Source organism: Myotis brandtii, unplaced genomic scaffold, assembly GCF_000412655.1.
Source record: "Myotis brandtii unplaced genomic scaffold, ASM41265v1 scaffold326, whole genome shotgun sequence".
Lineage (NCBI taxonomy): Eukaryota > Metazoa > Chordata > Mammalia > Chiroptera > Vespertilionidae > Myotis > Myotis brandtii.
The window spans coordinates 1,443,695-1,456,903 of record NW_005362534.1 but is presented as its reverse complement, the minus strand read 5'-3'; the positions used below and the strand labels follow the sequence as shown (position 1 = coordinate 1,456,903).

At 44.3% G+C, this 13,209-nt stretch overlaps 1 protein-coding gene and 1 pseudogene across 5 annotated transcripts in view; one reads left to right on the top strand and one right to left on the bottom strand.

Moving 5' to 3' along the window:
* Positions 1–13,209, top strand: part of MAP7D2 (MAP7 domain containing 2) — an 88,587-nt gene that overhangs the window by 62,262 nt on the left and 13,116 nt on the right. For all 5 annotated transcript variants that reach the window (XM_014543468.1, XM_014543465.1, XM_014543464.1 and 2 more), the window contains 2 exons: positions 1,117–1,385; positions 1,907–2,039. In XM_014543468.1, the coding sequence (XP_014398954.1) occupies positions 1,117–1,385; positions 1,907–2,039 (402 nt within the window). The remainder of the gene's footprint in view (positions 1–1,116; positions 1,386–1,906; positions 2,040–13,209) is intronic.
* LOC106726870 lies at positions 5,884–6,412 on the bottom strand (annotated as a pseudogene).

Sequence of the window (13,209 nt, the reverse complement as noted above, 5' to 3'; positions counted from 1 at the left end):
CCTCCCTCCCTCCCTCCCTCCCTTCCTTCCTTCCTTCCTTCCTTCCTTTTTTTATTTTAAATTTATTGATTTTAGAGAGGAAGGGAGTGGGAGAGAAAGAGAGAGAAAAATCAGTGATGAGAGAGAATCATTGATCAGCTGCCTCCTGCACTGGGATCAAGCCTGCAACCCAGGCATGTGCCAGGAATTGAACTGTGACCTCCTGGTTCGTAGGTCAATGCTCAACTAGAGGCATGCTGGCCGGGCTTCATTGTTTCCTACCTACTCATTGGGTTCTCCTGGCGATCAAATAGATCCTTATTAAATAGATGAAGCACTTAAAAATAAAACTCTATGAAAGCACAGTAAGTTCCCATGATGAATTTGTGTTTAATTTCTTTAATCAGCCAAGATATTTATTTCTAGGAAATTGACAGGGGGATGAAATTACCAAACTTCGTGTGAGCAAAAGAACCTTGAAGACATTATGCTGAGCAAAATAAGCCAGATCAAAAGAATCAGTCCTGCATGATTTCATTTCTGTGAGCTACCTGGAATAGTCAAATTTCTAGAGACAGAAAGCAGAAGGGAGGAGTTTGCCAGGGCCTGGGGAGAGAGGATTAGGAAGTTAGTGTTTAATGGGAACAGAGTTCTGTGGGTGGATGGTGGTGGTGGTTTGCACCACAGTGTGAATGTATTTAATATCACTGAATTGTATACTTACAAATGGTTAAGGTGGCAAATTTTGTGTTACATGTATTTTGCTACAATGGAAAAAGCTTGTCTATTGCCATAGTCTAATGCCAGATCCAGCTCTGGTGTCCATCTAAAAGAGGTGGGAAGAAAGCCTAACACTCCATCTTTACATTGTCATCAAAGTTAAGTGACGTTAGGACATGGTGTCACCAACGTGGCTTCAAAAATATTGTCACCTCCACCTGGGACATCTTATAGATAGTATATGTTCCTGTTAGGGTAATAGTGTGACAGGGACTTTTGAGTTTGTGCTAGTAAGCCTTACATTTGTTCTTCTTAGAAGATTAAATTGTTCAACTTTAGGGAACCAGCTGTCTTAGGAATGGAGAGTTCTGTGGTCAGGCACAGTAATTACCTTCTGGCATGTTTTTGGTCTTCCAGAGCCACTGCCAAAGGATTCCCACTGTCTCCAAAGAATGTGAAGGTGCCATATCCGGAGTCTCCTGTGCAGAACCGCGTAGCCACCCTTTCCGGCCAGGAAACACCCAAGAAGAAAGCTGACAAAGAGAAGAGCAACAAGGAACGGGAAGGGGCCCTGGCTCAGCAGGCAGCTGGCCCACTCAGGGTGGAAGCCTCGGAGAAGCGCCTGGTGGAGAAGCATGCCTCTGAGAAGAACGTGGCTGCAGGAGGGAAGGCCGAGAGCAGCGCAGGTAGGCCCTCCTTGCCCATGCCACTCCAGCCTTGGCTTTCCCATCCTGTTTGTCCTTTGACCTGGTCCACGATCCACATGGGAGTCTCGTGTCTGGGGGAGAGAGGGAAGAGGGGGTCATCATATAGAAAACTGCACGTCCCGTGCTCTCTAGGCTTGCACGTTGCCCCTCAGTCCTGTCCCCTGCTGCATCGGGCCAGCATCAGCACGTCCCACGGAGAGACTCTTCCTTTAGTCCTATAAGCTGCTGTGAAGGATGCAGCGAGTTCACCCAGATGGGCGCAGGGGTGGTGGCTGCTGTGGGACCTGCTAGTGACCCTATCTCTCCTCCTAGCCTTTCCACTTCTCTCCACTGTGAAATATATTCCAGTCATAGCCGCCCATTGCAGTGTCTCTGCTCAGTGGCTAATTGTGCCAGTCCTGCGGCATTTCCCATCCCCCACTGGGTAGGATCTTCCCTTTCAAGTGGCAGCTGCCAAGTGAGTGTGATCAATTTCATTTCCCTTGATCCCTCTGGTGCAGCTTCAGGGAAGCCTATTGCAGGTACCACCAATGCAGGAGAGGCCGCAAAGATCCTGGCAGAAAAGAGACGCCAGGCCCGGCTGCAGAAGGAGCAGAAGGAACAGGAGAGGCTGGAAAAGATGGAGCAAGACAGGTATGGAGGTACTCAGGGTTTGTTTGTTTTTTAATTTCTCTTTATTGCTGAAAGTATTACAGATGTCCCCACTCTTTCTCCATTGACCCCCTCCACCCCACACCCAACCCCTCCCCAGGCCTTCACAACCTTATTGTCTGTGCCCATGGGTTATGCATATATGCATACAGGTTCTTTGGTTAATCTCTCCCCACCTCTGCCTTCCCTCTGAGATTGATCAGTCTGTTCCATGCTTCTATGTCTCTGGATTTATTTTGTTCATCAATCTATTTTGTTCATTAGATTTCACATATGAGTGAGATCATGTGATACTTGTCTTTCTCTGACTGACTTATTTCTTTTATATATATTTCTTTATTGATTTCAGAGAGGAAGGGAGGAGAGAGAGATAGAAACATCAATGATGAGAGAGAATCATTGATTGGTTGCCTCCTACACACCCTCTACTGGGGATCGAGCCCACAACCCAGGCATGTGCCCTTGGCCAGAATTGAACCTGGGACCCTTCAGTCCACAGGCTGATGCTCTATCCACTGAGCCAAGCTGGCTAGGGCTGACTGACTTATTTCACTTAGCATGATACTCTCCAGGTCTCTCCATGCTCTCTCAAAGGGTAAGAGATCCTTCTTTTTTATTGCTGCATAATATTCCATGATGTATATGTACCACAGCTTTTTAGTCACTCGTCTATTGATGGGCACTTGGGCTGTTTCCAGATCTTAGCTATTATAATTTGTGCTGCTATGAACATAGGGGTGCATATATTCTTTCTGATTGGATTTAGGATTCTTAGGATATACTCCTAGAAATGGGATCACTGGGTCAAATGACAGTTCCATATTTAATTTTTTGAGGAAACTCCACTCTGTTTTCCATAATGGCTGTACCAGTCTGCATTCCCACCAGCAGTGTACTAGGTTCCCTTTTCTCCACATTGTTGCCAGAACTTGGCATTTGTTGATTTGTTGATGATAGCCATTCTGACGTGTCTGTGTGCATCTCTCTGATGATTAGTGACTTTGAGCACTTTTTCATATGTCTCTTGGCCATCTGTATGTCCCCTTGGGAGAAGTGTCTATTTAGGTCCTTTACCCATTTTTTAATTGGATTGTCTTCTTTTTGTTAAGTTGTATGAGTTCCTTATATATTTTGGAAATTGACCCCATATCAAATACAAATATGTTCTCCCATGCAATGGGCTTTCTTGTTGTTTCGTTGATGGTTTCTTTTGCTGTGCAAAAGCTTTTTATTTTGATGTAGTCCCATTTGTTTATTTTCTCCCTAGTTTCTTTTGCCCTAGGTCCTAGGGCCTAGGAGATGTATTCATAAACAGATTTTTATGAAAGATATCTGAGATTTTACTGCCTATGGTTTCTTCTAAAATTTTAATGGTTTAATGACATATTTAAGTCTTTCATCCATTTTTAGTTTATTCTTATGTATGGTGTAAGTTGGTCTAGTTTCTTCTTTTTTTTTGCATGTATCTGTCCAATTTTCTCAGCACCATTTGTTGAAAAAACTATCTTTACTCCATTGTATGCTCTTGCCTCCTTTGTTAAATATTAATTGAGCATAATGCCTTGGGGATGATTCCTGGGGTCTCTGTTCTGTTCCATTGATCTGTCCCATTTTTAGTTTATTCTTATGTATGGTGTAAGTTGGTCTAGTTTCTTCTTTTTTTTTGCATGTATCTGTCCAATTTTCTCAGCACCATTTGTTGAAAAAACTATCTTTACTCCATTGTATGCTCTTGCCTCCTTTGTTAAATATTAATTGAGCATAATGCCTTGGGGATGATTCCTGGGGTCTCTGTTCTGTTCCATTGATCTGTCTGCCTGTTTGTGTGCCAGTACCAGGCTGTTTTGAGTACGATGGCTTTGTAGTATAACTTAATATCCAGTATTGTGATTCCTCCAACTTTGTTCTTCTTTCTCAAAATTGCTGCAGCTATTCAGCATCTTTTTGGATTCCATATAAATTTTTGTAGTGTTTGTTCTAGATGTATGAAATATGCTGTTGGTGTTTTAATAGGGATTGCATTGAATCTATAGATTGCTTTAGGTAGTGTGGACATTTTAATGATGTTAATTCTACCAATCCATGAATATGTTATATTCTTCTACTTGTTTATATCTTCCTCTATCTCTTTTCAATGTCTTGTAGTTTTCTGAGTACAGGTCTTCTATCTCCTTTGTTAAGTTTATTCCTAAGTATCTTAATTTTTTTTTTGTTGCAGTGGTAAACAGGATTGATTTTTTTCATTTCTCTTTCTGAGAGTTTATTATTGGTGTATCAAAATGCCATTGATTTCTGGCTGTTAATTTTGTTTCCTGCTATGTTGTCGCATTCATTTAAGTCCTGTAGTTTTTTTTAAAAAAAAAAATATATATATATATATATATATTATTTTACAGAGAGGAAGGGAGAAGGAGAGGGATAGAGAGTTAGAAACATCGATGAGAGAGAAACATTGATTCAGCTGCTTCCTGCACACTCCCTACTGGGGATGTCTTGACTGGAATCGAACCTGGGACCCTTCAGTCCGCAGGCCGACGCTCTATCCACTGAACCAAACCGATCAGGGCAAGTCCTGTAGTTTTTTATGGAGTCTTTAGTGTTTTTTATGTATAATATCATGTCATCTGCGAAAAATGACAGTTTTAGTTCCTCCTTTCCAATTTGGATGCCTTTTACTTTTTCTTCCTTTTTTGATCACTGTGGCTAAGATATCCAGTGCTATGTTGAATAAGAGCGGTGAAAGTGGACATCCCTATCTTTTTCCTGTTCTTAGGGGAAATGGATTTAGTTTCTGCCCATTGAGTATGACAGTGATGGCGAACCTTTTGAGCTCGGCGTGTCAGCATTTTGAAAAACCCTAACTTAATTCTGGTGCCGTGTCACATATAGAAATTTTTTGACATTTGCAACCATAGTAAAATAAAGATTTATATTTTTGATATTTATTTTATATATTTAAATGCCATTTAACAAAGAAAAATCAACCAAAGAAATGAGTTCACGTGTCACCTCTGACACGCATGTCATCGGTTTGTCATCACTGGAGTATGATGTTCACTGTAGGTTTGTCGTATATGGCCTTTATTATGTTGAAGTATAATCGCTCTATTCCCACTTGGCTGAGAGTTTTTATCAAAAATGGGCCCTAGCTGGTTTTGCTCAGTGGATAGAGCGTTGGCCAGTGGACTGAAGGGTCCCAGGTTCAATTCTGGTCAAGGGCACATGTCCAGTTTGTGGGCTCGATCCCCAGTGGGGGGTGTGCGGCAGTTGGCAATCAGTGATTCTCATCATTGATGTTTCTATTTCTCTCTCCCTCTCCTTGTATTTTCTTACCATCTTTTGTATTTCTGAGGTGTCAGTTGTTATTACACCCTTTTCATTTCTAATTTTATTGATTTGGGTCTTCTCTCTCTGTTTCTTGATGAGTCTGGCTAAAGATTCATCAATCTTGTTTATCCTTTCAAAGAACCAGCTCTTGGTTTCATTGATCTTTTGTATTTTTTTTTTTTAGTCTCTGTGTCATATTTCCACTCTGATCTTTATCATTTCCTTCCTTTTATTTCCTCTGGGCTTTTCTTATTGGTCTTTTCCTAATTCTTTAAGTTATGGTGTTAGATAGTTTATTGAAAATTTTTCTTGTTTTATGAGGTAGGCTTGTAGTACTATGAATTTCCCTCTCAGGATTGCTTTCACTGTGTCTCATAGATTTTGGGTTGTTTGTATTCATTTTTGTTTCCAAGAAGTTTTTGTTTCTTCCTTGATCTCATTGGTAACCCATTCATTGTTTAATACAATGTGATTTAGCCTCCATGTGTTTGAATTATTCTTTTATTTTTTAGTTCGTGTCTTTTATTAACCCAAATACAATTACTTGTCTTCTGGTTTGTTGAAGCAATAGGTCAGACAACATTTACCACAATAATGTCTGTCAAAGTGGCTGGCCATAAAAACTCCAGCACCACATTCATCTGAAGGGCACTCCTGACGAAGGCGACTGATTTTGCCATTCTCATCCGCTTTGTAGTGTTTCAGGACAGCCAGCTTAACCTTCTTTCTCTTATGCTTGTTCTTCTTGGGAGTGGTGTAAGACTTCTTCTTCCTTTTCTTGGCACCACCACAACATCTCAACACAAGATGAAGCGTGGACTCCTTTTGAATGTTGTAGTCAGACAAAGTACTCCCATCTTCCAGTTGCTTGCCAGCAAAGATCAGTCTTTGCTGATCAGGAGGAATTCCTTCCTTATCCTGGATCTTGGCCTTTACATTTTCTATCATATCCGAGAGTTCAAGACCTTGAGAGTGATGGTCTTCCCCGTGAGGGTTTTCACAAAAATCTGCATCTTGGCGGTGACTCCATCTGAGGTGGAGGAGAAGGAAGAGACGGGTTACACCTGGGGACACAAGAGGGGAAGGCCGGTAGGCCGTCAGCCAGGAAGCGGATGAGAAGCACACATGTTTGAATATTTTTGAGTTGATTTCTAATTTCATGCCCCTGTGATCTGAGAAGATGCTTGATATGATTTCCACCTTCTTGAACTTGTAGAGACTTGTTTTGTGTCCTAACATGTGGAATATGCATTTTGAGAAAAATGTATATTCTGCAGCTTTGGGGTGAAATGTTCTGTTAATGTCAATTAAATCCATCTGATCTAGTGTGTTATTTAGAGTCACTGTTTCCTTGTTGATTTTTTGTCTGGATGATATATCCAGTGAAGTTAGTGGGTTGTTAAAGTCCCCTACTATGGCTGCATTGCTGTCAATCTCTCCCTTAAAGTACTCCAGATAGTGTTTTATACACACACACACACACACACATTTATTTAGGTGCTTCTATATTGGGTGCATATATGTTTACCAGGTTTATGTCTTGTATCAATCCCCTTAGTATTATGTAGTGACCTTTATTATCTGTTGTGATGGTCTTCATTTTTAAGTCTATTTTGTCAGATATGAGTATTGCTACCCCAGCTTTTTTGTTTGTTTCCATTTGCATTGAAAATTTTTTTCCATCCCTTTACTCTCATCCTGTGTGAGTTTTTTGTTCTAAGGTGGGTCTCTTGTAGACAAAATATATATTCCTGAATCATGTTTTCTGCCCAAAGTGTGGGTGGGAACCCGCCACAGCTGAGATATCCCTCCAGAACTTCAGCTGCTGCCTGTGGGAGCCAGGCCATGCCTCTCTTGCCTCTGCACTTCCTATCAGTCTCTATGTGGTCTCTACTTTACGTCCTTGGTTATAAGGGTTTTCTCTAGCTAGTTTTCAGTTGGTTGTTCAGGATGTTTTTTCTGTATTTTAATTGTAATTCCAGTTTGGTCCTGGGAGAATGTCAGTGTAGCCTCCACTTAATCCGCCACCATCTTGGAATTCCAGATGCTCAGAGTTTTGCTGCAATCTTGCCCCAAAGGCTTTGGTGGAAAGAGCAACTCTCCTTTCTTTCTAGTGTTGGAGTTGATAAAGTGTCGGTGGAAGTATAGATCTGCCTGGTAGGTGTCTAGGAGACTGTACCTTTTATTAGATGTTATTAACAGCGATGGAACTTTGGTGTTTTCAGGCAACCTGGAAACTCATAGCTCCAGGATCTAAATGTTACCAGCAGCTTCCCATTTTCCTCTTGGACTCTAGGACCAGCCAGACCTCATAGAGCTATCAAAGGAATTCGAGCTTTGCTTATAGAATAAGGTTCTCCCTGAAAAAACAGGAGTTTGTGTATGTTTTTGATTCTGCTTCCTGAATCATGTTTTTCATCCAAATTATCCTAACTCACACCCCCAAACGACAGAGAGGAGGGTTGAGCAGAGGCCACTCTATGAGTAGGAAGCCTACCTCGTAGTTCATGAGATATAGGGTATGGGGACTCCCATCCTGGAGCATGACAGAAGACTGGTCCCTAAACTTTGGAGGGTGTCCAAATCATCCCAGACGGGCAGTGAAAATGCACAGGCATAGGCCCTGTCCTGCCTCAACAGCTCACCAGTGTTTGAGAACTACTGCATTGTTAGTAATGGGTATTTGGTCAACATGTAGACAGCCTGGCTTTTCTGAACTTTATATTCAGAGAGGAATGCATGTGGAAGGGCAAGGTAGATTTTATCTCTAACTTGATAAAGGAAGCTTTCAGGATAATCACAGAGTGCAATCCAATACTATTTAGAGAATTAACATGACAGGAAGCAGCACTTCAAGACTGGCACTGAATTGAGAGTAATAAATAATAGAGGAGTATTCTCGATCCTGAAGTGACCTTGACAGGTCTTTTGTGGTCTCTGATTACAGGCTTGCTGATTTTTTTTTAAGTGGTGGTTGGGGGTGGGTAGGTCTGGCTGGTTCCTTCTTCAAATTCCAGGCTTCTCTGATGATTTTCCCACCTGCAGCGGCAGACCTTTTCGTTGACTGGTGAGCTTGGGCTGGTTTGGGTGCGCCATAGGGTGTGTGAAGGGAGGTTACAGAAGATGAAGATGAACCCAGGACCTCAAATGACAGGCCTTGGTAATTGCAGGCCCTGAACAGGTGAGTAACATGATTATAACTGTGTGCTGAGGAAGGTGAAGTTCTTTGCCTTCCAACATCTACCCTGTCTCACATTTTCTTCACAGCTCAGCTCCTGAAATAATTGACTGTACTCCTGTCTGTTTCCTTAACTCACATTCAGTCCTCATATATCACACTCACCATTCCACCCAACTGCCAGATGCCTAGCCATTTCTTTGTTGGCTTTCACCTTGTCCAGCTTGCCCTGGCTTCTTTGGCCTGTCCTTCTCGGTCTCCTTCCTCCCCTCACATGTCACCTGGGCTCCCAGCCCTCAGTCCTTGGCCAGCTTCACCTGACAATCCTCTTCTCTGCCATTGCCCCTGTCACGCTGCGAGTTTCTCCAACTTCAAAAGATTTGGGGCTCACATTTCACACCATGGGTTCATAATGGGCATTTGGTGTGCTAAACCAACTCTGCTCTCATCTCCCTTTCTACTCTCATTTTCCCTTTTTATCTGCTTCTGAAGCTAATTTCTTCTTACTCTGTGAACCTTCAATACTTTCTGGTACAAGAGTGGCATTAAGCAAGACATGCGTACTGGTAGCTCCTGAATCTGTGCCTACGGTTTGGTCTCTTGCAAGGGCTGCACTGTCCACCACTATAGCCTCTAGTCCCATGTGGCTACCGAAATGTGAATTCACTACAATTAAGTAAACTTCAGTTCCTCAGCTGTACTAGCCACATTTCAAGTACACATCAGGTGCATGGCTAGTAGCTACCATGGCCATCATGGATCTCTAGAACATTTCCCTCATCATAGAAAGTTCTATTGGATAGAGGCCATATTTCCAACTGCCTTATACTTTCATTTGAGTGTGTGTTACATGCACTTCAAACCAAGCATTTTGCAAGCAGGCCTTATTATCTTTCTCCCAAACTTCCTTTTTCTTTCACAAGCTCCGTGCCCCCATCTTTCCAGCCACCTAAATCAGAAGTCTCAGCCAGCTCCCAACTCTTCCCTCTCCTTCTTCCTCAGTGTCCCATCTGCCAGGTCCATCCAGGCTGCCTCTTTAGCATCTCTCTCCTCTCCTTTCCCCTCCAGCCCATCCTCTTCTCTAAGCTCCGAACCTTGTTGTCTCTCACCTAGACTGTGTCTGTGGCATCCGAGCTGAGCTCCCTGCTCTAGGTCTCCTAGAGCTTGTCCGCTATTCACACTGTGTCCCCAGTGACTATTCACACATAGTGTCATTGTCATGCTCCCATTCCTTAATAAGCCAGTAACTCCCTTGCCCACAGGATCCATCCAAACCCGTCACCAGGCCTTCAAGGCTGGGCAGGACCTGGCCACCACCTGCCCCTCCTCCTCCAGCATTCCAGACACTGGCGTGCAGAGTCCCTGATAGGCCCTCACCATGTGATTCCACACCTCCGCTTTCCCTCTGCTGCACATGGACTCATGCTCCTCACCAGACACACCTTTTCTCCAGACTCAGGTCAAGCCTAGCTTCCTGTCTGCAGCCTTTCTGGCCTTGCCCCTAGGAGAGAACTGATATCTCTTCCTCTCCCCCCTTCCTGAGCCCAGCTGTTTGGCTAACACAGCCTTGTCTGTTCACTGGCCTGCTTCCCCCTAGTAAGCATCTTAAAAGGCTGGGATACAGTCCTTGGATCACTGGCGCTGGCACTCAGTACATGTACAAAGAAGGCAGAGAAGGAGATAGAGGCCCATCTAAGACACCATTGCAGTTTCAGGCTAAGAGAAGGCAAAGGCTAACGCGGTGTGGTGAAGGTAGACCTGGAAAAGGGAGGGTGAGTTCATGTCAGGTGGGCCAGCTCCAGTCTGCAGACTTGCACAACCTAATAAAACTGGCCAATTCAAAGTTGATGCTGAGGGTTGAGTCTGTACGGACTTAGGAGAATGGTATACCCAATAACCGATAAAGGAAGGACAGAAGGAATTAATTTTAGAGGGTTAAAACTATCTATTTGACTTTAGACACACTAAGTTGAAAGTGCCTGCAAAATGTTCAGCTGATTGAAAATGGAGTTGACGCCTGATGCCTAACTAAAAATGAGAGTAATATACTTGACCCCAAACCAGTTTTCCTCTCTCTTGCCAGAATGTGAAGCTTTGCCTAGCACCACATGGGAGGTAAGAAAATACCAGACAATCTGGGTATGAAACACAGTGGATATCACTTACAATAAGATCATCCCACATCTGTTTTGAGCTTAGAGCCAATGCCACAGACATGCAGTTGCCAAGAAAAAATAAAGGTCCTTGAGTCAATCTGTGGAAAGCCAATTATTGTCACAAACTGGTGAGGGAAATGCCATCAGGGATGAGACTATTCAGAACAGCAGGGCTGACAAGAATCCAGATAGCTGGGGCCTAGGAAGAAGAGCAAAAGCTGATCCAGGGCCCACTAGCAGTGACATCAGGGCTCTCTTGGAAGCACACAGAGCAGGGCATAGCCCCTGAGCTTGTGGGTGGGCTAAGATGTAAATCAGGACTCTTGGAGTTGGGACAAGAAAGCCTGGAGCCCAGGTCTACCCTGAGGAAGGCACTGGCAGAAACCAGTAAGCCAGAGATCTTACTGTGATTCCAAAATGGGGCCAGTAAGTCACTTCAAGAAGCTAAAATAGCTGCTAGGTGCTCACTCAGAAAGACATTCAAGTTAGCCCCCATGAGCAAGGTCACAATGTCCACATAAAAGGTCCTTCTGCCACTCAGAATCGCGCCTCACTGGCTGAGCCTCTAGGTTGTTGGCTGTTGGGGCAAGTGAAGCCCAGCAATGTGGGGCGGTGGGCATCACGGCAGCCAAGGCAGGAGGGGAGATCCTCATACACACAGGGCTGGGGAGAGGTCCTCACAGGAGAGACCTTTAAGGATATCTGTACCTACAATATATGTCGAGGCTGAGGAAAAGTCTTGACATTTAGGAGATAAACCGATATTTGGGAGGGAAATTTGATATGGGGAGACCTAAGCCAGTTTGGAAAAGGTGAGAGGGGAGAGGATGAACCGTCAGCTGGATGTTAAGAGGCTGTGAGTGGAAGGCAGGGGAGATTTGTTTGGGACACCTGAGACCTGAACGTTTTCCCAGGCCACGGAAAGGTACGTGTAGAAGGGTGAAATGATGGAAGGAGGACACAGGAGAGTGGCGGGAGCATGGTGTGGGAGAGTGTGCGATTAATAGCACAAGTGGTAGCATTTATAGTCCTTTTGAAATTTCTGAGCAACAATGAAATAGAGGGCAAAAGCTCAGATCAGATGGCCCCGGGCTTCTCTGTAAAGTGGTTGGTGATGCAATCAATAAAGGAGGATATTGAAGACTGAGACAAGGTAGAGGTTTGGACTGTTTCCACAGGGGTCAGGGGTAGGGATGGGGCCAAAAGGCTGGAGTGTTAGCTGAGGCCCAGGGACAGATGACCAGTCAGCCTTGTTTGGGCCTTACTCTAACAGTGTTGGCAGCCCAGGAGGGCACAAGGGGTCCTGGGAACCACCTGCGCCTGGAGTTGGGCAGCAGAGTGGGCTCCATGCTATCCTGGAAGTGCTCAGGAGAGGACCGGAGGCTTGGGGCACAGAGAAGAGGGAGCAGATACAAGTGACTGCACAGGTCAGGAGAGAAGGCGATGAAGGACGGGGTGAGAGCAGATCACACAAGACAAAGTGTAACATGTTAAAGGTTAAGCTTTTTAAACTGAAGACTTTTAAGCACATAGGAAGAGAGAATAGTGAAACCTACATACTTGTCCACAGATCGAACAACTCAAGGCTGAGCACATGTTGGGGATGTGGTGTAAGTGTGAAAGGGTGGGACAGGAGGTGGTGAAGTGCTGGAGCTTGCGAGTTGTTCAGTGAAGACCCTCGCCAATGGCTGGTGATGGTGCTAAGGATGCATCTGCTGAAGGATGACCGTGGTGCACAGTTTTCTGATCCTTTCTACCTGGTGAGGAAGAGGGGCAGGTTTGGAGTAGGTGACAGGAACAAGGACGGAGAGGGTGACAGAACTGTACACAGGTCTGGTGAACTCTGTAGGGAACTGGGTAGTGATGACAAGGACAATGGGGTGCAGGCCACCTGCAGAAGAGGGGCGCTGGAGAAAGGACCAAATCCGTGTTCACTCCAGTTCTTTAAGCAGGAAGAGAAAGGATGTGCAGCCTTGGAGAGGACATTGAGTGACTTGGTTTCACACAGGCGAAGCCAGTTCTGGGGGAAGCAGATTGTGGTTAATGGAGGGAATTTTGTCTGTAATAGGGAGGGACAGGCAGGGGCTAATGGGCCTGTGGGGAGGAATTTCTGTTGTGGGTGATTATGGAGACTTAGGGGTCAAGAGGATATGTTATTTACTCTGTGTGTGTGCACTGGGCACCTCTGAAGTCCTCATGGTAAAATGGGAGGAACAGAGTGGCTTTTCAGATCCTAAAGAGAAAGGTGAAGCAACTGGGCATTTATTCACACACAGCAGATCCTTTGTGTATTAGCTTGTCTGGGACAGTCACAACTGGCTCCTTAAAAGAAATGAGAACTGAAACAGTGCTCTGCTTAACCTCTGGATAAATCTTGTTCTCCACACATCTACTTGTGATAATCCTATGTTGGGCGTACTCAGCCTGTTACTGGGGAACCTAAGAACTGGAGGTTGTTGTGTGTGTATTTTTCTTGATTCATCCCCCTAAT